The 25184-nt window shown below is 42.1% G+C and overlaps 1 protein-coding gene across 4 annotated transcripts in view; it reads right to left on the bottom strand.

Moving 5' to 3' along the window:
• The window catches only part of whrna (whirlin a), a 238382-nt gene that overhangs the window by 8430 nt on the left and 204768 nt on the right, over positions 1-25184 (bottom strand). For 2 of the 4 annotated variants that reach the window (XM_039779822.1, XM_039779823.1), the window contains exons 6-10: positions 13460-13672; positions 11235-11456; positions 5530-5604; positions 3618-4200; positions 2145-2311 (exon numbers count right to left, since the gene is read on the bottom strand). In XM_039779822.1, the coding sequence (XP_039635756.1) occupies positions 2145-2311; positions 3618-4200; positions 5530-5604; positions 11235-11456; positions 13460-13672 (1260 nt within the window). The remainder of the gene's footprint in view (positions 1-2144; positions 2312-3617; positions 4201-5529; positions 5605-11234; positions 11457-13459; positions 13673-25184) is intronic. The other 2 variants (XM_039779824.1, XM_039779825.1) reach the window with 2 other exon arrangements.

The following is a 25184-nucleotide window of genomic DNA, read 5'->3' as shown; positions in this document are numbered from 1 at the left end:
CACTCTTATGTAGATACCTTCAAGTAAAGTGTTACCAGAGTTTCTTTTCTCTGTACGTTATTCTGAAACATGTTCCTGGGATTGTATGTCCATATTGTAAGATAAATATCAATGGTTGCCAACAGTCCTAGTTCACTTCTGACTGGCAAGACTGGGGACCTTATTGTTGCATGTCATACCCCCCTCCCTCTGAGCCCTAGGTTTTCTGTCAGTAACAAATAAAGGCAAAATGGCCCCCTTTTTTGGGTCACTAGCACACAGAAATATTCCAAAACAAGCTGACGGACACAGACACACAGATTAACACCCTTTAAGAGTTGCTATAGCCAACAGTTTGCTTATTTACACATCCAGCAGACCAACCCTAAAAAATAATGTTCCCTTACAGGTAAACTGCATTCTCAATTTTGTTTTGAGGGAAACACATTTCCTCTTGGATGATGATTGTTTCCACACGTTCTTGTACCAGCAACAGGCGCGCGTTGAAACAGTCGCAGTTTTAATCACGTGGTTAAAAACAACGTTTGACTTTTGGATTCAAACAGGACATGAAGAGGGGTCTCCTGGGTGTCCTGTGTTAGTTTGACCCATCTATCGATGGCGAGCTCCTCCGTACGGGGACTTTGATTAGAAACATAATACGTCAAAAACAAATGTTATCCGGAAAAGAAAATCTGTTTCCCTCGAAACATAATTGAGAATTCACTTTAGTTGTATGGGAATGTAATGTTTATGGTACAGGGCTGAGCAGATACAGAAAAATATTAGCATTTAATTGGAGATGTGTTGCTGATTATTTTGTTAGCATTTAATAACACATCCCTAAACTACTGTAGGCCTCATGGAAGCCTCATGTCACGTGCGCTGTAGCTGTTGAATGCTAAAAAAATGCCCTTTGTTAAAATAAGTTTTTCTATTACTTTCCAGCACAATAGTAGACCACTTGTCTTTGAATATGGACAGAAAATCTCAGAAACATTTTTTTAAGCTTTTCAGAAAAGGCAAATAAATTAAACCCCTTTATGAGAAACACACTTAACTTTCTTTATATAACACACAACAAGTTAGTTCGTTCACCTTCACTTCAGCCTTCTCTATATATCAACATATGTGGCTGGCAATATATTTTCTTCAGTGACTGGACCGCATTTACCTACTTGCTCATTACTGCCCACAATTCTGCCCTAGCTAAGCAGCTGTGTTTTGACTGACATAAGGATAAGTAGACAATAACAAGGCCTAAATAAGTATCTTCTTTGAGTTAATTTAGGGATGTTTTTTTATGAGCACATCCTTTTTCTTTGCAGCACACTCAGGAGCAAACAGAAGGTAAATGCTTGGCTCCTTCGCAATAAAATGCAGCTTTGTGTGATACAAAGTCGATTCGGCCTTCACATTTTCTGCGTAATTATTCTAATCTAAAAAAAGACACTTAATCGAACATCCCTCTCATCATAAATAATTGGGCTACTCCCATCCTTACTTGTTATTTCTCCCATCAATCAATAAGAACCAGAGAGTGCTTTGAGAGTTTGTTAACGCTACACTGCAGTGAGCGATGAAAGAAATGATGGATTACGTGAATGAATGATATGTATGAGAACTGAACAAATGAGGAAAACAAAGGAAACAGTCTGTGTGAGCAAACAAAGGGAGGAGAGAAGAGATCACGGTTAGATTGGAGAACAGATTCGGGAGGAGGATTAGCAATAAAGCACAACCATTTATCAACTTTTGTTTGTTTTTCAGCTGACGCACACACGTTTTAACTTCTATACTTGTGTGGACCCAAAGTGACATAATAATTTATACTCTACTCCATAGCTCCGCCCCCTTATACTAATAACCTTAACACCTCAAAATGTCCTCACTTTCTTAAATTAGCCTTACTTTCCAAAAATGTCCTTAATTTCCAAAAAGGTCTTCAATTTTCAAAACTGCTGTCACTTTCAAATGTTCTCACTTAACAAAAATGTCCCCACTTCATGCTTCATTTCCAAAATGCCCCAACTTTTCAACACACACACACACACACACACACACTCCTAAATTCATTGAATCCATTTGCCATTCCTCAGAGTTTAACAATGAATCCACTCATCCATCCATGTTTGGCTCACTGCTGTTCTGAATCACCCCCTCACCGGTTTGGAGGGGTTGTCCCCCCCGCCCCCCTGAGTGTCTCGGGGGTGGCGTGTGCGTGAGGAATGTGGGCTTCTGTCTTTGCTGATGTGTCCTGACTCAGCTATGTCCACCCCGCTGTCCTCACTGAGGGTCTGGCCGCTGTCTGACAGTTGAGACAGAGCGCCACCTGAGGGTAAACGGGCAGACATGACACCATGATGGGAATCTCAACACACCACCCTCTGCTGGGCCATTAGATCTTATTGGATGAAAGCAATGCAACACTTTTATTTCTATTGGTTTTACTCGGTTGCTTCAAGAGCTTTCTTGAGTTAAGTGTTGTACTGAAACAAATGATGAATCTATGTTGTCAAATTAAATTAAACTGCACTGCCTGCCCCCTACCCACAAAATAACCAGCAACCAGATTTTGATATTTGTTCCGAAAAAGATCAGATTTTAAGATGTAATACAAGATTAAAAGCTTATTAAGATTAGTGATGTTTTGCATGCAGTATAGCAATCATACACAGTGTTCTGGGTAATTGTTCATTTTAGCACATTAAGCTCAAGTAAACACATATTTGGAGAGATTATACACCCCTGTATGTAGAGGATATTTATACACATCTTCATAACTGAAACTGCTTATTTCCTCATTTAATTGCAGTAAGGGACAATAAGCAAGCCTCCAAATCTGCCCAGAATGAATCCCAACTGCAGTATCTCATCTGAATCAGTTTCATAGTCACTCCAAATAGGTGGGGAGGTGTGAAAAAAAAAAAAAAAAAATAATATATATATATATATATATATATACACATATATATATATATATATATATATATATATATATATATATACACACACACACACACACACACACACACATCCACAGTCAATGAACATATTTACAATAACAGTGATAATAAGTAAGTATGCCTTATCACTGGAGTTGTTTGGCTATCACTATTACAATACACCAAACTGGTTATAGAGGAGAATCTGAAAAAAGTAATGCAGGTATAATGCGTACATTCTTTAAAAACATTTAATTCATATTTTGTGGAAACAAAGTATTTAAAAAAATGTTTTGGCTGTTGTGATATCTTTGACATCCTAATTCACATGCACAAATTCCTACAGTAATTCAAGGGACCAAATTATGAAATGATAGGGTATAAACTTCTTAATTGTCCACATGTTAGTAGTGCTGTACATCAGTAGAAAAATGTATGAACAATTGTGATCAATTGTGTACCTTATGTATAATAAAGTCAAAAACCCAAATGTCTATGTCTTACATTGTTGTAAATATTGGAATATCTTTGATTTATTGTACTGTCCGTCAGACAAAAGAAGGAGTTTGAAGTCGTCAATCTGAGCTCTGGTATATTGTGAGTGAGATATTTCCCTATCATTTTCTGTCATCTACTTAATTAAAAAAAAAATATTTTACAGATGAATCAATAATTATTGAATACGTTCCTCACCTCGAGCTTGGGGCAGCGGGCGCACCTCGTTGAAGTCGGGCTCTGCGTTGGGCCTGTGAACCTCCACCGTAACAAACCGCTGTTTAGAGCCAGGAGAGGAGGGGGAGGCTTTGGACATAGACATCAGTTTAAGAGGAAGAGAAGGGGGCGGGTTAGGAGCAGGGAGTGGAGGTGGAGGTGGAGGTGAAGGGGACGGGGCAGCAGGTTTAGTGCCTCTGCTGGGGGACTGGACCCTGGGGAAAGGGCCGATGCTGTGCTGTGTGACCATGGACAAGTGAGCCGCTGTTATTTGTTCGTTCTTAGAAGGTACCGAGGGATCTCTCTTTCTGACGGCCGCGTAGTCCCGAGACGGTTCCCTGGGACGTTCTTGTTTGTGGTGTAGTGAGGGCGAGGCGGGGGCGTGTCCTGGCTCTTTGCTGTGGTTGTGAGAGGCCGGGGCTGTGAAGTACAAGCCCGAGTGGGAGGATTCGGATGAGGGGCATTTGTTGAGCTGATCTCGTCTAGTTGGGCGCCTGTGCAACCCCGGTGGGGGCGGAGGCTTGAAGGAGGGGGGGGATTCAGCTGTGGCGGACTGTACATCGTCCTGAAGCGAGAGGATATATTCATCATTGATTAGGGGTGTAACAATTTACCATGCCACAATAAATCCGCAATACAAAATGTGACCATACTGTATGCATCATGGAGCTGAAATATTTAAATCAGATCCTGACTGAAAATTCATCAATGAAATGCCATAGGGTGCAGTATTATTTCATCCATTAAAACTGTCAACTGAGGTTTCAACTACTGAGAAAAAATATTCACAAGCTTAATATCCTAAAGAAATGCTTCACAAATGTCCCAGAATTGAAAAATTACCTTTTAAATGTTCAATGCTCAAAATGTCAATAGTAGTAAATGAGAAAATATGTTTTTGGTATTTTGAGCTAAAAAACCCTTTAAGAAATGGTAATGCAAATTTTACATCCAAAGGGAAATAAAGAAGTCACAACCTTTGTTTAACTACCAACTTTGAACCCTGTGTAGCTGAATGACTTTATAGTTACACCCCTAATTTGTAACATGCAGAATAAGTACTATCAAAAATAAGGTTTAAACCCAGGGTTTGTATTCTTTCTTCATGATTTTACCTAACGTTCACTCACACAACTGTATTAGACACCTGTTAAACCACTCCACCAGTTTCAGTGACAATAACAGCCGTTTATAGAATCCAAACCAGGTCCAACTGCTTGCTGTTTGATTCCGCCGGGATCCTGTGTTTCAATGTAAGAGTGCTCAAACACAAACTGAACAGTGGGATGGACACTGAGACATGAGTGGCTCAACAGCGTATGGAAAGAGACATAAAATGAGCGTAAAAGAAAGTTTACAAAAGAAAAGTAAGGTATGATTTGAGTGCCAGGTAGCCTTGGATGAGTGCAGACTAAAAGCTTTCTCCTTGACCTCCCCTCTTGTCTCCTGCTGTTCAGGATAAATAGATAAGACCTCTTGATATGTCGTTGCTTTGGAAACTTCTTTTCCCCCACCTGAACCTTGAACTCTTCTTTCTTGCAGAGACGGAGAGGTAGAAGGAGAATTGCACATGTCAGGTGGCCTAGTGATCAGTTTGTACCTTTCAACACCACAAAGACAAGATGAAGAAAGGCTACCCAGACACTTACTCTCCCAAAGCTCAAATTGTCTTTTTTTTTTTACTTGTTCTCATTTGGTGCAAACACTTGTTCCACTCCACCTCTGTCTACAATACAAAGCCTGCACGTCAGCAACATCTCAAGTGCCTCCATCACCCTTTTTGACATTTTTTTTTTTACTATTTTCTTCCCACCCCTCCTAACTTCTTCCCCATGTCACATCCATCTTTATCAGGCCAAAGCAGGGGCTTTCCCTGCCTGCCTGCCGGGCTCACCAGAGAGATGTCGGTCAGCAGCGTGTTTAGACTCTCTGGAGGAGGATCCTCATTACTCTCCACCACGCTGTCGTTCTGAGAGACGCAGGAAAGAAATGGAGGAAGAGGGGACAACAGGTGCAGAGGTGAAAGAGATGGAGGGAAGGGTGATGAAAGAGAGCAAAGACAGAAAAACAGAGAGGGAGGGGAGGAAGAATAGAGTGATTAAAGTGAGTGACTGAAGCTTGTGAGCAGATGTTAAACACAGATGTGCATTTGTCCCAAAACAAGTAGGTCTACTAGAGAAAAGGAAAGATGTCAATATCTGCTCGCATTTGCTTGTCAATCTTAAAGTTTATAAGTAAGGAAAGCAAATAAGACACACACAAACACGGCTATCATGTCTCCTAGCAAAGCAAAACACGCATGCTGGTAAATCGATAGAGACCCATCAGCTTTCAAAGCAGGATTGGGCAGCTCAGTCCCACCGGCGTGGCGAAGAGGAGGTAATTTGGAGAAGATCTGTGAGGGATTTCAGAGCAGAGGAGCTGAGTTCAGAGAAACGTTGCCCTTCATTTAACTCTGCCACTAAACCAAAACAAAAGCCCCATCAATTCAGCTTAATTACCCCTCATTGCTGCATAGGGAGCACTTACAGACAATTTATTTATCCCAATCTACTTTCTACATGCCGAGACGTCGCTCTGCACTGTATGCAGTCAGAGCATGCTGCGTTTATGTGTATGTGTGATTGTGTCTTCCACAGTGTGTGTGTGTGTGTGTGTGTGTGTGTGTGTGTGTGTGTGTGTAAGCCTGTGTGCCTCAGTCTACCCAGGAATCATATCAGGCAATCCTGCAGAACATGATTTACATCCAACCAATGCCAACGTTCAGTGCACATGCAAGAAGTAGTGTGATGTTCATAGGTTATGGTGAAAAACGGCAGTATGGAGGTGGCGTGTAACACGTTTGACTGCTGGCGACTAAAATCTGCCCTGCATAGTTTGTTATTGTGGAAAACAACCGATCCTGCGTCTGTGACTCGTCACGACGGAAAGACAAGGATGTCACAGTTTTTGGCCCTTCTCCTGCATAGTGTCTACCACATGCTCCGTGACACCTCGGATGCAACGGTTGCTGACATTCCTGATCCTGGAGGTCGGTGCCTGTCTGCCCCCCGATATCCCTGTTGACAGACTGCAAGCTATAATTAGTTCTACATGTTGTCTGACATGTCTCTCAGCAGGAATGAAAGGCGATGCCTGATGATCACTAAACTGACATAGTGACCATCATTAAAGACAAATGGGATACAATCCAGACTAAACAGCAGCTCTGATTTATTTGAGAAGTGGCAAATGACTCAAGAGGATCTTGACAGGATCACAGATGTTAAACTGCATCGACAATGGAAGCAATTGTGATTATAAACACTACAAAAAAATCTATTATGACTTTCTTTAAGTTTTAGATAATAGTAACAATTCCTCCCATCATCCTAGGGTATGTGTATAGTTTTCAACTTGTGTTCCTTGCTGTTGAATTGTGAATCACTTGATGACTTCATGTGCTGTATTTTGTCATTTATTCATTCATTCATACTGATCTGCCCACAGATACATGATTGTGGAAGCTGTTTTGTGGCATCTGGCGGTCTTGCAGTGTATTGACTCGACAAGACCGTGGTCATACCTAAAATAGGACTGCGTTGGCATGGCTACAGGTATCCGTGAGAAGTTGAAATAATAATAGAGTAATACTGTAGATCCATGAGTGTAAAGGCTTATGAGATGCCAAAAGACTGCACAATAGGATTGCCGTGGTAGTCTGTTACTTTGTGGTTGGGCATACACTGACGTTTTTCTTTTTTCTTTAAATAAAAATAAAAACCATTTAGTGCAGCTTCGTGTATCAGTGCCCATGTTCATCAGATAAAAAATAAAACTTTGTAATACTAGAGGTGCTTTCACACCGCCTAGTCATTTCAATGAGGGAAAGGCAGCAGAGGGGAAGTGGTTTTGATCACGGCGGTAGGGGTATGAAGGTAAGGTCTGGCTATACCAAACACACAATCCAGGATAGGAGAAAAAAACTTTCTGGGTTGTTTACATTTCTTTGAACCAATCATATTCGTCTTGGGCGCTTAGTTCCGGACACAGCAACGCTTGCTCTCTGCAAAATAGTCTCGGGAAGGAACTTGCTTTGGTGGAACATTTGTACCCCGCAAAAGAAAACGCCACATACAATATTAAATGAAGTTAACTGTTCACACAATACAGTAAGATGAGCTATTTAAATTAGCTAGATACATGGTTATCTTGTTATTTGCTCCTACCAGTATATCGCCGAGTGTATGTTGTCCACAGCAATCCCTCCAATCTGTCCCAAAACGTCCCAGTTAGATAGTATATGCCATACACATAAAAAAAGAAAAAAAAAAAAAAAAAAAAAAAAAAAAAAAAAAAAAAAAAAAAAAAAAAAAAAAAAAAAAAAAAAAAAAAAATTTTTTTTTTAATTCTTTAAAATCTCTACAATTATTCCCCGAAAGAACAAAGTAGGCCTGCCTTGTTGGAAGATACAAATTTTCTTCAAAACTTGCCATTTTCAGCGTATAGCTTGCCAGCTCAAAGGTTATTGTTGTTTCCCAAAGCGAATGGGATTTTGAGGATGGCAACACACAGGGAACAGAAGGTGATGCACAAAGCCTGGCATCCAGTCAGGCTTTATCCTGGAAATGTTCTTCCATTGATCCAGACTAGGGGCCCTATTTTAACGATCTAAGCGCACGGCGTGAAGCGCCTGGCGCAGGTGCGTTTAGGGCGTGTACGAATCCACTTTTGCTAGTTTGATGCTGGAAAAAAGGGTCTGTGTGCTGGGCACATGGTTTAAAAGGGTTGTACTTAGTGTCTTCATTAATTCATAGGTGTGTTTTGGGCGTAACATGCAATAAACCAATCAGAGTGTCATCTCCCATTCCCTTTAAAAGCCAGGGGCGTTTGTTTGTTTGTGTGCTGCTGCGCTTCCCTGTGTGTGTAACAAGCATAGTGTGCGCGCTGTGCATAAGCCTAGGCACATTTTACTAATTTGCTGTTAAAATAACAATGAAATGCTGCGATATTGACTTTAGACCAGGTTTTTGTTGGTCAATGGCGTGATCACTTCCCGCTGCCTCAAGACAGCAATACGCCAAGAATGCACCTGAACACACCTCCCTGTAAGACCAGCACGCCCATGGGCGCAAAGATGGGTGCAGGTGCATTTGCTATTTAAATGATGTGGGCGCTGGACGGGAAATTGACAACTGCGTCATTCTTAAACTAGCAAATACACTTGCGTCGGGCTTTGCGCTGCGCCGGGTGCAAGATAGAGCCCTAGGAGTTTATAACAGGTGGGAAAATGTCCTCAATGTGGCATCCCCACTGCACAGTGGTTTGTTATACTTCATCATGACAATTGTGGCATACACACTAGTATTATGGCACAGTATTCTACCTGGAATATATTTGTTCTGATTGGGTCTGTTTGAAGGCAGCCTGGAACACAGAAGCCTTTTGTTTTCACAACCGTCTCAGACGCAAAGTCAATGTTGGCTCTTTCTTTAGGCTTTTTGAAAGTAGTTTCGTGGCCTAAACTTAACCATATCTCAATATACTGATGTTTGTAGAACTAATCTGATTAAACATTTCATTGAATTAAAAAAACAAACATTAAGTGTAATCTGAGGTTTTGCACAATCATCCAACAAAACGTTGTGTTTATCCAGCAAGCTAAAACTGCGTTTGTGTGTCTAGCTCCATAATGTGTGTGTTTGTGTCTGTGTGTGTGTGCACATGCATTGGTATGCAGTTGACTGTATACCTGGCTTTGAGTGTGGATCAGAAATCCAATGTTGTTATCCTCCCAAACCCACCCAGCTCTCTAATCTGCTTTACACAGCAGTGGTAGCAGGCACCCATGGGTCCAAAACAGCACCGACACCCCCACGCCCGCCGCGCAGCACGCCGCCGCGCGCCGCGCCGCGCACAGCGCACACACACACACACACACACACACACACACACACACACACACACACACACACACACACACACACACACACACACACACACACACACACACACACACACACACACACACACACACGGTGGAATAAAGACTAAAACACACACACACACACACACACACACACACACACACATAGATGTCGCTTCTCAGAGGGAAAGCAGAAAGGCAAAGAAAACCCACCAGAGGCATCTGAAAGAGGACTGTTTGTTGAAAGAATCTGCAGACAGTCAACAGCTTATCTCCGCTGTCAGTTTAGTCAATGTATGCATCGTATGTGTGTGCTTATCTGTGCAATCAACTGTCTACCTTATCCACAACCAATCACTTCACTTGCTGACCCATTTACCACATACCAACACTTTTGGTTTTAAATTGTTGGCACGTGTGAACTAGACTGAACTAAAGGTGTCCAGTAAACCACTGATATGATGAGAAACATACACAGAACAGAGGAGCAGGGGCAGTTGCCTCCCAATTTAATTTAAACCCCGATCAAATGAAAATGTAATAAAGGGATAATTTGTTATGCTTCACTTCAGATTGTTTCACTAAAGGGCTAAAGCCGAGTCAATGTGCTTTGCTGTAGTGAAGAAGCATTGGATTACACACCTAAGACTATAGTTTCCCCTAAGGATTGGCAAAAGTATGTCATGACAGAACTGTATAATAGGCTCATTGGGTAAGTCTCACAGAAGCATGTTTAATTAATGTAATGTGTCTAATATCCACCTGTTTTATGCACATAAAAAAAAAGTGAAACCACAGAAAAATCTGTTATTTACAACACTTCTCAATATACTCAAAGATGATTTTTCTCTCTCTCTGTAACAGTGATCTCATCTCAACAAAAACCGCCACAGACGTCCTGTACAGTCACAACACACACACAGCATATTAGGACTGTGGACACACACAATCCCTTTCTTTAAAAGCCCTACAGTTATTGTCCAAATCAAGGTAGAGAAAGGAAAAACAAGAAAGAAGAAAAACACTGCAAACAAATTCACTGCAAAACCGCAAACCAAGGTGAGAGTCGGAGTGTGTGTGTGTGTGTGTGTGTGTGTGTGTGTGTGTGTGTGTGTGTGTGTGTGTGTGTGTGTGTGTGAGCTTTACATCTCCCTGTTTAGTGTGTGTCCTGTATGTGTGGTTGGAAAGCATTCATCACTTTCAGCAGAGACTCCTACCTCCATCATATCTATCAGCCAGAGCAGCCTTTCCTACAGAGGGGGAGAGAGGCACTGGTTTTTGGGGTGAGGTTGGGAGTGAGTGGGTTATTGAGATGGAAGAAAAACAACCTATCACATATCAGCTGAAGGACTTTTCGGATTCAACAGGAAGGCACTGAAACGTGTCTTTGTTCAGCCCATCAAAGTCCACAGCAGACTCTTTTCTACAGCAGAATCCATTATAATCCATGGAAATATAACACACTACCTCTCTGCCTCTCTCTCGCTCTCTCTCTCTCTCACACACACACACACACACACATGCATAGCTAAAGAGAGCTTCCATTTTCTCCCCACAGTATCTATTTTATATTTCCATGTACCCAATAACTCAAATAAAAAAAGAAAAGAAAAACTTCCCATCTAAACAAACTCAGGAGCATACATGAAATCAAGAAGAGCCAGATTGTTATCCGACTGGTAAACCCAGCCTACCCGTGCAGAGCTGAGGGTGGTGTTGGTCATGAAGCTGGCTGAAGACGAGGTCAGGGTGTCTGGGTATGACACCATGGACAGGGAGTCTGGTTGGAGCGCCGTGGCTCCAGCTGTCCCCTGTCGCGCTTTTAGAGCCTGAATTTCACGTCTCAGCACCAGCCCGTCAAAGTGCTCCAGGTCCTGTGGGGTGACCAGACCTCGCACCTCTGACAGCAGAGAGAACTGGGGGTACAGAGGGGGAAGACACAAGAGGGAAGGCAAAGGTATGATGTAACAGACTTGGTGGGTGGGTTCTTACTAAGATTAGCCGTAAAACAGGACCGAAACAAGTGCACCTAGCACCAAATGCTTGCTCGTGTGGGAATTGTTGCATCTCTGTTAATTATAGTTCTAGACCTACTCCATCTCTAAGGTGTCCTGAGATAACTTCTGCTATGATGTGATAGTATGAACAAATTTGTCGTAAACCGTAAACCTTATTTTAAACTGAACAGGTTTTTTAAGCCTTTGTTCAAATGTTGGTTTAATCCTCTCCAAACCCAGATTAAAATCAGCTCTGATCAAGATTGAACTAGTCTCTCATTGCCAGACCTTCCTCCACAGCGCTGCGTAGGAGGGTCTGGCTAGTCCACACAGCATTTTGGGATGGGAGAAAAATGTGCTCTTATTGGCCTTTCATTAAACCAATCACCATTCGTACAAGGAACTTGTTTTGGTGGAACATGTGTACGTTCAAAAGTCGTTTTAGTCGTGCAACAGAAAACTCAGATTGGACAGATAGTCTAGCTAGCGGTCTGGATTTACCCTGCAGAGATCTGAGGAGCAGTTAACCATTGTCCTCAGAAATCCACCGGAGTTTAGAATGTCAACACAAAGAAAGAGGAAGGTGACGGACATCCGGCCGAAATGAGGGACATCTGGCGGAATTTCTGGCGTCAACGGAGCAATCACGGAACTGAAACGTCGTCGATATAGACTCAGATAGAACGGACAGTTGGACTGGTGGAATGGTTGGACTTCAATAATAGCTGCATTTGTGAGATGAGTGGAATAAAATAAGAGCATTCCCTTGAAGAAAATAAGTGGAAACTAAACCTCTAAGAACAACTCTGGAACAGTCCAACAGCTCAACCATAAGAGTGTTTTTTTTAAAGGTGCCCTGCCACACAAAACTGTTTTTACTTGTATTTTTTAAAATATGTTAGGTCCATATGTGTTTGTGTTATGTCGTGAATGTGAAAATGAACTGCTACCTCCTCTGTCACCTCTAGCCACTGAAAAGAAATAAGCAGAGAAATCAGGCCAATTAGAAAAGCTGGTCAGTCTGACGTGGTGTTGCCTGAGCTCATTACTATTCATGAGATTGCCCAGTTGCGCTGGGCAAAGTATGCTGATAGCCAGGCTCTCATTGGCTAGCTGTTAGCCAATCAGAGTCAAGCAACTTAGCTCGTTGAATATTAATGAGAACTGGCACAAATCAAGCGGAGTCTTCCTGCAGGCTTTCTATACCACACTAGAATGGCTTGAAACAAGGTAACCAAGGAATTATTTCCACAAAAAATGTTACAGAGTCTATGGTAGAACTTTACCAGACATTACCACAAAGTAATGAAATACGTGTGGCGGGGCACCTTTAAAGAAGAGAAATGTGTGTGTTTAAACGTAACCAGCTAACGCTCAGTATTAAACTTTTTGGTGCGAACAACACTTGCTTGTAGGAGTAGCAGTGATGGTCCTATTTTTGGGCTTTCACATAAATCTGGCGCTCATAAACTGTATAAGGTGATTTAGACGATGACTTTGGTTTAAATCATTAAACTAAGTGTTGTACAACGCTGGTGGGATTAAACTAAATCTTAACCATGATTAAACCCTACTCTTATTTTTAGATTAATTCCTTTTGTACTTTTGTACAATACAAAAAACAACCCATCCAGTAAGGAGTTTGCACAGTAGCTCTTTCTGTGGGTGTGTGATACAGCAGTGTACTTGAATAATCAGAAATAAAATGCCTTTGATTTATTGTGTTCTTTACAAGGTGAACGACTGCAGACTTAAGAGCCGGGGATGAAGTAAGAAAACAAAACAGTAAAAAAATAAATCTCACAAGGGCTCAGAAGCTTCAATTCAAACCTTGCTGCAATCTCACACAGAGAGAGAGAGAGACACAAGAAAAATGATTCTTTTGATCTTTGCTTTCTCAAACAAGCCTCCTGGTCCTTTACCTTTGCGTGCGTGTTGAGCAGCTCGAACAGCGCCACCACCAGCTGCTCCACACCGATGTGTCCGTTCCGGTACTCCTCCACGTAGTAGCCCATGGTCTGCCGCTCCGCCTCCGTCAGCAAGTGGCGCGCCTGCTCCTCCAGCATGGCCCGCGACTGGTTCACCAGGCTGGACAGGGTCACCTGTGACCCCGCCACGCCTTTATAAAACCCAGGCTGGTGTAGGTGGAGGAGAGGGGAAGAAAAAGACAAGAGATTTTAATGCTTTTAAATTAACTTTTAAAATGTACTTATTGTATTGATTTTATTTTGTATGTTACGGGTGATAGAGTGGGAGAAAAAAGGATGATGAGGAAGAAAATCGAAGAGGTGAAGAACAGGTGGGGAAACGGAATGGCAGCAGCTGTAATGTAAGATGTTGTAGAGAAACGGAGAGGATGACGGTTTACAGAATGATGAGGAGGGGATGGAAAAGAGGAGGATGAGGGTGGAATGGAGGAGTGAAAAACGAGAAAAGAATCAAGAGAACAATACAGAAAAAAGGAAGAGTGAGGAGAAAGAGGGACTGTCGAGTAGGAGGGTGAAGGAGATGTGATGGGAAGGTTGAGTATGAGGGAAGAGAGGGAAGAAAAGATGTGAGGAAGGCGGGGAGGGGATTGGACAGGCAGGGAAGCAAAAATGAGGAAGGTGAGATTTTAATGGACAGGATGGAGGATGAGGACAGGCAGATGTGGTGGTCGATGAAACCACAGAACACGACGATTGCAAGGGGTCATAAATCCAAACATATTTTGTTTTTAATTAAAGAAAAATCTATACAAATGTATAAACATCTAAATGTATACACATGTAATAACATAACACATGTCACACATGACATTAGATGTATGTGAATTAATTTAGCCAGTGTCCTACATACGATGTCCTACGGGTTGCTAGTGCTAGACAAAAATTAGCAATGCCACGAAACATGTTGTTTTGCTAATTGGCAATTGGCTATTAGTCATGAAAACTTTATTTGAAGTACCATTGCACAAATAGCAAAACATGCTTCCGCAGATTAGATGTGGAGTTATTGAACGCTGCCAGTGCAGTCACCTTTGGCAGGCACGTCTGGCATTGCATGATGATACTATTGGCCCTCTTGAATTTAAATGAATGGCCAAGGATTTTCGTTGTTTTGGGCAGCAGAATTCGATGTTTCTGAACCGTCGTCGCTCGCCCGATCAACCTCCATCTCGTTCTCAATCTCCTACAGAAAGACTTGGCACCTGGTAGGCAGCCTAGATGCTGATCATTTGTCACTGTAGTGTTCCGGGCGCGTTTAAAAAAAATATATCAATAACGGATGGGATTTGTAATGTAGTGAAATACAATACGTCACTCAAAACGTAATTATGTAAATTTTAAATTACCGATTTTAAAAACTACTTGAAAAATACAAAATATACAACAAAACTACTCAATACAGTAACGTGAGTAAATGTATTTCATTACTTACCACCTCTGAAATATAGGCTTACTTTTTCTACTAAGGCACAATCATGTTATGACTCAATTTATTAGCAGATGGACCTTACATACTGGCCTTCTTTCTTGACTTTAAATAAGTAAACTGGTGCACAATATTCTCATAATCAAGACCTCTGACAAGTTCATGTTCGATGGCCAGGACTGAAAGTAAAGAAAGCCATGTGCCATGTGTGACATTGTGGTCCTCAGTTCATTTTTCCCTTTTTAAAACCGAAAATGACCTCTCACCATCACAATTTGTTCAAACCCAGAGTAAAGACACCCAATCACGTTGTCTTGTTTGCTTATGAGGATCATAACAACACGGAGGCTGCTGTCCAAACCATAGACTACAGACGGCAAACTTTACTACTCTCAACTTTGACAAAGGCGGTGTTTACAAGAGACACTCGTTCTTTTCTTACCTTTCACAATAAAAGCCCTAAACATATAACCTACACTACGTACTGTTTACCAGAGGGAAATAATTTCACTCAGAGTGTTTTGCTAAAAGGAAACTAAATAGCTAACAGCAGCTAGTAGTAGTATTAGCTTCCTGACCGTGCTGGAGTCTCCGGACCTAACCCCCCCCCCCACCCCCGTCACTCCACTCAGCAGCCGGGAAACAAGACCCGACACCTCCGCTGGTCTGGAGGAGCTGCAGCATTTGTGCTCAAACTTCAGACTCTAGCTAGCCTTCTGTACATTCTTTTTTTATATATATATATATATAATCCAATCGCTCTCTCCTATCTGCTCACATCGCATCTCCCGTCAGTGAGGTGAGCTGACCAACGAAGGAAGTTCTGTCAGCTCGACATCGCAGTGTTTCTTTTGTTTTACTGGTTAACGGAATCTAACCAGATGTTTGGCTCGGGCCCAGTTACCCATATGGTTAATCCGGCCCAGGGGAGGACAGTCTCGGAGGGTCAAAGAGAACACAAAGACAGGAACCCGATCAGGAGGGACAGAAAAAGAACAAGAATATTAATTACAACCACATACACTGAACAAACCATCAATCTTTTTGTCCCAAATGTATAAATTATCATACTTCCTTCTTCCTGCTGCCCTACCATCAACCATTATCGTTAATGCTTTGTGGCAATAACACCACAGCTTGCAGCAAGTATCATTCACACATGTGGGTGGCAGGCTTTTCTTCTTTTCCAGCTTTCACATCCATCTCCAGTGTGCCAGCTGGCTTCTCTGCCAATCAGAAGGACGACACTCGCTTCAGAAACTGATGAGCTGCCAATATCACTTCTCTGCTCCATATCTTTTCCTTTTTCCTCTCTGCCTGTTCCTTTTTCTCTCCTCAGTTATCTGCTCACTAGCATGCAGCCTTTCTTTAATTAAGTCCTTAATCAAAGACACCACTTCAAAGTCACAGCTTCGGGGTCTGTGTCTGCCTGAGTTTGTACAAGACGGAAACAGGAGGAAGAAACCGACCCGGCGCTGTCTTCCCTTCCTCCTTCACTCTCTGCCTTCATCTCGTCCTCAAGACTTTCAGGCACTCCTCTGTCTATATGATCAGCAGCAGTTGTCCCAGTGTCCCGGTCCGAGCAGAGCCAACAACTGTTTAATGCCCAAGGTGAACTCTGGCGCTACCCTGAATCTTAATCACCTCAATGCATAGCGCCAACATTTCTCTAAAGCGTTTCCCGGTTACTTAACTGAAGGGCGCAGCTGAACGAACCACATGAGGCAAGTGAGCAGTTAGTCTGTCTCTCGCTGTCGTATCAGAGGGCAGATCAGCACTTGAGGAAACTAATGAAATCGGTTGTCACTCAACTGGAGTGGAACACCTGCAGTCTCCTGCTAATGAGGTCTGCTAAAGAAGGCGGTGCACGAGGACGGAGAGAGGATGCTTTTCCTGTAAAACCACAATTTTTACAGTTTATGGACATCCGGTAACGCTGGTTGGTTTGTTGGACCTGAGCCATCTCTGAGGTCATTCTTTGGCTGGGTTTCTAAATATCAGATAAGCGAATTGGTCCTTTTTATCGCAGTGACCAACGACAACAACCACTAACAATATCCAATTGATAAAGCGCCAATCAGATAAAGCTGGAGCACGGCTTAAGTCTGCTATAGCTTGTTACAATAGAATAGCCTTTATTGTCATTGTACACGTACAATGAAATCGTATGCAGAACATCAGCAAAAGTGCCAAACAGGTGAATAAATGAATATAAAAGAGCCTCTAAAAGTCACTATAAAAAAACATAAGAGTCTTAAAGAGGTTTTAAAAAAAGAAAAAGAAAGTAAAGACACAAAAAGACAGACATACCACACATACAAGACATTCACTGCACAATTAATCTTTGATACCCAAGTAGCGTTAAGTGCAGTTATGGCTTTTGGATAAAAACGGTTTCTGAGTCTGTTTGTTTGTGTTTTAATTGTCCTGAAGCATCTGCCCCAGGGCAGTAATTCAAACAGAGAGTACCTGGGGTGAGATGGATCTTTTAGTATGCTCTGGGCTTTTTTGAGGCAGCAGGAACTGTAAAGATCATCCATGGAGGGGAGAGGGCAGCCAACGATCTTCTGGGTGGTGGTGATGACCCTATGGAACAATTTCCTCTCTGCTGCTGTGTAGCAGATTTTTTTGGGACTTCTTTCCCTTTATTCAGAGTGGAGACAGTGGATAGACAGGAAAGATGGGAGAGAGATGGGGGATGACACGCAGCAAAGGGCCGCAGGTTGGATTCAAACCAGGGCCGCTGCAAAGGCCTCAGCCTACATGGGGCGCACGCTCTTAATGGGTGAGCTAGAGGTCGCCCCAGTCAGTGTGCTTTCTATGGTGGAGCGGTAGAAATAAACTAGCAGTTTTTGGGTAGGGTGGGTCTCTGCTGTGCCTTTTAGCCAATGCTGTGGTGTTAGCGCTCCAGGTCAGGTCCTCCTTTATGTGCACACCCAGAAAACAGAAGTCCAAGAGCCTCTCCCCACATTCCTTGTTGATGATAAAGGGCTGAATGTCCATTTTGTTCCTCCTGTAGTCTTATATCAGCTCCTTGGTTTTAGTGGACCAGGTTTGTTTTCATTTAACAATACAAAGAGTAAAACAAAGTTGAGATTAAGTTGAAAAAAAGGCATTGTTCAATAGATGTGTTTTGTAGAATCACACCTCCATTAATCTCAACACTAAATTCAGAGACACACTGCACTCTGCTGCTGTTGGGGTCACCGTGTACAGCACACTACACTTCCACTGCACCTTACTTATCTGTAAACAGGGCTCAGAATTCCTGATATCTGATGACTTCTATGCAAAGGTTTCCTGAAAAACTGCATCAAGTGGCTGGCGGAGCTGCTGGGCAGAATAGGTCTAAATGGTCATCGGAAACATCTTAGTACCAACAACCAAAACACAAACAGGATGACTAACCCTGCTGGATTCAAACAGGTTCAGAAATGAAGCGAAGACTGACTGCTGGGTTAAAAAGATCTGCTCCGTGGTTTTAAAAATAGTCTGTAGCAATTCAGAGTAACAAACAGGTGAGTGACTGTAAAATCAGAAAATAATTTTAGTAACCTATGACGCAGATGTTTGATTGCAGTTGCCATCCATGAAGGACCTCTACACCACAAGACTACACAAGAAGGGCAACAGGATAATCAGAGACCCCAATCAACCCAGCCACAAACTGTTCTGCCTGCTGCCATCCGGCAGAAGATAGGGTGACGGTAGACGATACGGTAGGCGATACGTTGGACGATACGGTAGACCATACATTGGACGGTACGGTAGACTGTACAGTAGACGATACGGTGGAGGATACGGTGGATGGTAAGGGGGGGGATACGGTAGACGGTACAGTAGATGGTACGGTTGATGATACGGTGGACGGTTCAGTGGACGGGTGTGGTGAACGATACGGTAGACGGTACGGTAGACGATACGGTAAAAGGTACGGTAGATGGTATGGTTGACGATACGGTGGACGATACAGTAGATAGTAAAGCAGCATCCAGTCCCACACCACCAGGCTCAGGGACATTGGGTTGTTACTTGTGTGACCTCTCCTTTCTTCCTTATACACATGTTAACATTGGTATGATTTTCATTACATTGCTTCCCTGTACTGTAATTGTTGTGCACATGATAAATAAAGACCTTACATTCTGAATGAATGCAGCAGTATAAAACAGAATGAAACAGTAAAGACAGTAACAGCAAGGCTTAACTTTGGATCATGGCACTAGTGTTATTTTTTACTGCTTTACTGATTTCAACGGTTTACTTTTACCATGTGTATATTTAGAATTTGCACCTAACTGTTAACCTGTTTATATGTATAACAATTACTGGTATCCTAACATTTCTGGCATTGTGTACATTTGGTTTTAGTGCCTTACTGATAACCTTTAAAGTTTATAATTTGCACCCTATATATTTGCACTCTTTCCCACAATTTCATTCCGGATAAATAAAGTTTTTCTTATCTTATTCATCAACAACAAAAAGATCAACAGCTTCTCATTGACAACCGTGTAAATTTTGTTTTAAATTTGTGTTGATATTTGCATGAATCTGGACGTCCAAATCAAATTGGAGGAAAAGAGGACTTCTGAACGCTAATTTAAGCTACAGTGATGTAGGTTACCTGCAGGGCCGAGGGACAGAGGGACAAAACTGCTCAGGAAATAAAGACATGTTGAGAAGTTGCAGGTAAGAGACGGAAAAGGGTCAGTATCTATCCTCTCTCCCCCTCCCTATGCCAGAGTCATGCTGCAGCCATATATCTTTTATGTTCTTTTACTGTTAATTGGCACTAATTGTATTTAAATTAAGAAATGTATTTACAGTATTACAATTGAATCTAATAGGTTAATCTATTAAATTTAAAAGGAACGTTTGTGAAATTACCCTACATTTGCGAATGTCTTTATGTGAGAAATGACTTTTCTTAAAGTGCCCATATTATGAAAAAAACACTTTCTGGGATTTGGGTGTTCTTTTGTGTCTCTGGTGCTTCCACAGACATACAAACTTTGAAAAAAATCCATCCATGCTGTTTTGAGTGAGATACGGTTTCTGAATGTGTCCTGCTTTCAGTCTCCTAGTGAGCTGTTCAAAATCGGCCAATGAGCTGGCTAACCACAACCGTTAGCTCGTAGCGTTAGCCGGCTAATGCTAGCGTTAGCCGGCTAACGCTAACGCTAGCATGCTACGTCGTTCTCAATAGCAAAGCACTGCTAAAACACAAACAAGTTCACCATAATCTACAAAAGAACTACTTACATGTGCGCCCTCATTTAGAAGTCTCCCAGCTAATCCTGCCTTGTAACTGACCAAAGTTGGAGAAACAGGCTTTCTTTTACTGTCTCTAGAGTTAGCTAGCTGACATGCTCTACATCTGAGCTACTGCGCATGTGCGAGTGCAATCAAAGATAGTACAGAAGAAGAAGATGAAAAGAGGTCTCACTCTGTAGCTAAAACAGAAACCAGGTGAAAAGAGGATCTGCAGCAGTGAGAGAGAGCTGTGCAGTACAACAACAATATGGTGTTTTTTGAAAATGATACCATGTAAACCTATTCTGGTACAACCTTAAAATACAGTTATGAACCTGAAAATGAGCATAATATGGGCGCTTTAAAAAATAAATAATTTATGGTTATTCACAGTCAGTTTTTTATGTTCTTTTACGTAAAAAAAAAAAAAATACATGAAAAATCTGTAAAATAATAATTACCAACAAATTCCATAAAATGAATTAAGCAAGCAGCAATGAGGGGGCCAAGCAGTACACTAGCAGGAATGGCGTTGCCATGGCATGAGCTAGCCCTCACAGCAACTTTGATGGCAAATCGATAAAGAATGGCTGAGATATCAGCTCATTTACTTTGTTACAGTGCCCCTAGCGGCCAAATTACACCAACGTCCTTGTGCGTTCTCACAATCAACTACCATGTCCTTGTACAAAGCTTGGACTTCATACATCAAAACGTTGCTGAGATATGAGCTGACTTCCTGTGATTATAGCACCCCCATAGTGGTCAAAGGTCACCAAATTTATTTTATGTCCTCGGGATTGGGTCTTGAGTCCATGTACAAAGTTCGGTTTCGATACACGAAAGCGTTGGTGAGATATGAGCCTACTTCCTGTGATTATAGCACCCACCTAGTGGTCAAAAGTCACCAAATTTCTTGAGCCTCCTCCTAATTGGGTCATGAGTCCAAGTATTGAGATTGGTTTTGATACGTGAAAGCCTCCCCGAGATATGAGTTCACTCCTGTTTAGCTGCTTCGTCGTCGATTTCGATTGGCTGTGACGGGCAAACACTAACGAATATCAATACACAATGGAATAACTTGTGCGGCTTGGTCTGAAGATCATTTGTGCCAAGTTTCGTGAAAATCTGAGAAATTGTGTGACCTGTGAAAAGTGTATCTAAAGCTCAGTTTGAATTTCTTTATTGCTCTCTCCCCCATTATTGCTCTCTCCTCCAATTTGTCCTGTTTTTTTATACACTTCCCAAAGTGCATAAATCTTTGACTGACCCCCCAGGCCGTCCAATAGTGGCACAGATTGATTGCCTATTGGCGCCTCTGTCTGAGTTTGTTGATTGTTATATCAAGCCCTATGTGCACACCCTGCCGGCATATATCAAAGACACTACGGACTTCATAAATAAGATCTCGTGTGTAACTGATTTACCTAATGAAGTCATTCTAGTCACACTAGATATTGCTAGCCTTTACAGCAACATACCGCACGATTGTGGCCTGGAGGATTTGGACTTTTACTTAAAAGACCGGGACAACGCTGCTATTCTACCTAGCGAGTTTTTAATTGACCTAACTGCTTTTGTGATGATGAAAAACTATTTCAAATTTAATGGAGACTTTTATCTACAGGAGTCTGGTACAAGCATGGGGTCTATTTGTGCACCTAATTATGCAAATTTGTTTGTGGGTTTCTTCGAAAGAAACTGTGTCATGAATGTTGAAAAGAACACACACCTGTCCAGGATTTGGAAATGGTACGGACACATTGATGAAATATTTTGTCTGTATCAAGGCACTGTCAATGAACTACTTGAATTTATTGTCTTGTTGAACAGTTTTGATGACAATTTAAAGTTCACAGTAGACTATAGCCAGGAGAGGGTCCATTTTATGGACAAGTGGGTTTTTAAAAAGAATGGTTCACTGTCTACCACATTATACCGAAAAGAGACTAATAAAAACACTCTTCCCCTGGGAGAGTAGTTTTCATCCCACCCCACTAAAAAGAGGTCTACCCAAAAGCCAATTTTTTAGACTCAGAAGAATATGCGAGACCACTGAGGACTATATGGAGCAAGCAAATGACATGAAAGACTGATTTGTACAGCGAGGTTATCCAATGGAATGGGTTGAAAAAGCTTACAAAACAGCCCTGAACAAACCTCGGTCAGACTTGCTAAAGAAAAGTAAGAAAAAACAAAAGCGATTTTCTGTCACTTGTATCACAACTTAATCTCCTCTTTCGCATACTATACATCCAGTTTAAAAAAATATTGGCACATTCTAAAATCAGATCCCGAACTCTCACTGTTATGAATGACCTGCCGCTCTTTGTATACAACCGCGAGAAGAATCTCAGAGATCTTCTAGTTCATGCTGACTTTGCGAGATATAAGCCAAGGAGAGCTTCGCAAAGATTATTAAGCCCATTACCTACTGGCAACTATCGTTGTGGAGGATGTGCACAGTGCAACAACACCTATAAGACACGCACCTTCTGCCATCCTCACGATAACAAGACCTTCCCAATTAATAGCGTCATCAATTGTGCCTCCACTCATGTAGTGTACATTTTAACGTGTCCATGTGGTCTGGTGTATGTAGGAAAGACCATAAGGCAGTTAAAACAACGCATTAGCGAACATAAGAGCTCTATTCGCAGAAACGACCTGGATTACCCGGTCGCGGTACACTTCATTGCGCTTTTGTGGCATTGAACAGTCAGTCTACCAAAAGGGGGGGGGGGGCAACAGCTAAAGATGCGAGGCATATTGGATATTTACTTTGCAGACACTAATGCCTAAAGGCCTTAATGATGAATTTAATCTCAATATCACGTTTTTTTTTATGTTTTTCCTTATTTTGTTTATCCTCAGGAACAGTGTATTGTACAGGAGCATATGGACTGTTAGAATGTAATTTAACCAGTGTAATGATCCACTTTTGAATGGACTGTGTCCTCTCTGATTAAGTGTAGAAAAATATTGGGCTAATGACAATGCATTGATTATGAGCTTATAACATAACTGGTCTGGTTACCCACTGTTTTTAAATTGTACTGAGTGGCGTTTTTTCTGCCCTTTCCTGTTCACAGTCTGTGATGGGAGTGCCACTTTGTGAATGAATGACGACATTCAAGAGTAGGACCTGATTGGTCCTGGTCAGTCAACCAAACAATTTAACGGTATGGTTGAGGTGAATGTGTGAATTTACCTGATGAAGGTCTAAGACCGAAACGTTGTATTTTCTAACTAAATTATTGCTTGCGTAATGGTCAGTGTGCGGGACTCTTTCTAAAGCTCCTGATCTGCTACTTTTGATCATATCCTACGCACCTGCCAGACAAAAGAGGTGTGCAAAAAAGCTTTTCTATGTTGCAATAAAATGAATTAAGAAATTAAAAAATGTTTACAGTATGACCAAAGCTCCGAGCTTTGGTTGATTAGATCAGATTTTTGTTAGTGATCCCAAAAAAATGGGAAATAATGGTGTTGCAGCAGCAAAAATATCAGACACACAGCACACATACAGAGTATACATTAAATAATATGAAACAATATACATTAGATAATAATTGAATACTACACAAGCAATATTTAAAATATATACAATTTGGAAGTAAAATGTACAACTAATTCAACAGATATAGATAAAGTTAATGTACAAGTTGGGGAGTAAAAATGTACAACTGTTTCCCTAGTAAAGATAGGATGTAGATAAACCTATTGTGCAAGGTTGTGCAAGGTGCATTCAGTGCAGTTGTGATGTATATGAGTCTTATCTCACACTCAGTGATGAAGTGTTAAAAAGTTTAATTGCCTGTGGTAGGAATGATTTCCTGTAGCGGTCTGTGCGACATCGAAGCTGTCGGAACCTCTTAGAGAAGGTGCTCCTCTGTTGGACCAGTATGGGGGGGGGGGGTGGAGAGGGTGGTCGGGGTGATCCATGATAGATAACAGTTTGTTCAGTGACCTCCTCTTCACCACAGCTTCAAATGTTCCTAGGTTCTAGTCAGTGATCCAGGAGACTGTGGACGCACTGACACCCATCATCCGCAGCTTCTCACCTAGTAGCAGTGGCTGGATGGTGTTGAATGCACTAGAGAAATCAAAACATGTGATTCTCACAGTGCTGCCACCGCCATCCAGGTGCAAATGAGCTCGCTGCAGAAGACAGATGACAGCATCGTCCACTCCCAGACGAGGCTGGTAGGCAAACTGTAGAGGGTCCAGAAAAGATGTCACCTGCGGCCTCAGATAGGCCAAGACCAGCCTCTCCAGCACCTTCATCACATGGGATGTGAGAGCCACTGGGCGGTAGTCTTTGAGGCCAGATGGAGTTGACTTCTTGGGAACCGGGACAAGGCAGGACGTCTTCCACAGCAGCGGCACCCTCTGCAGGCTCAGGCTCAGGTTGAAGACATACTGGAGAACACCAGACAGTTGACTGGCGCAGGTCTTCAGGACCCTAGGGCTGATGCCATCTGGGCCGGCAGCCTTACGCTGGTGAAGCCTCTCCAGCTGTGATCTCTTTCATCCCTGTCCACACCTCCCTCATATTGTTCTCCTGTAGACTGGCCTCCAGCTTCCTCCTGTAGGAGTTTTTACATTCCCTCAGTTTATCCCGCAGTTTGTGCTGTATAGGCCTGTCGCGATAGTCAATAAATCGAGTTATCGCATGATAAGAAAAAATGAGCTCGATAATTTTTCCGGCCGCGATAATTTCCGTTTGCATGCTTGTTTATTTTCCTCGTTTCTCCCTCTCTCTCTCTACCAAAGAGACTGGAGGACCACTCTCGGTTCCTTAGCGTAACGAGGAGTGAACCCTCTTGTCAGGCGCATGGTCTTTGTGTGGGCGGTAGGCTACTCCAGGCGGAGAGAGCGAGAGAGTTGGAGCAGGGTTTCCTGCAGCACTTTGCAGTTAAGGCGCCGTCAAAAAAAGAAAGTATATGAGCGATATCCACCGTGTTACTCGGCGTC

This window comes from Perca fluviatilis, chromosome 17 (assembly GCF_010015445.1).
Source record: "Perca fluviatilis chromosome 17, GENO_Pfluv_1.0, whole genome shotgun sequence".
Lineage (NCBI taxonomy): Eukaryota > Metazoa > Chordata > Actinopteri > Perciformes > Percidae > Perca > Perca fluviatilis.
This window is presented reverse-complemented; position numbering and strand designations above follow the sequence as displayed.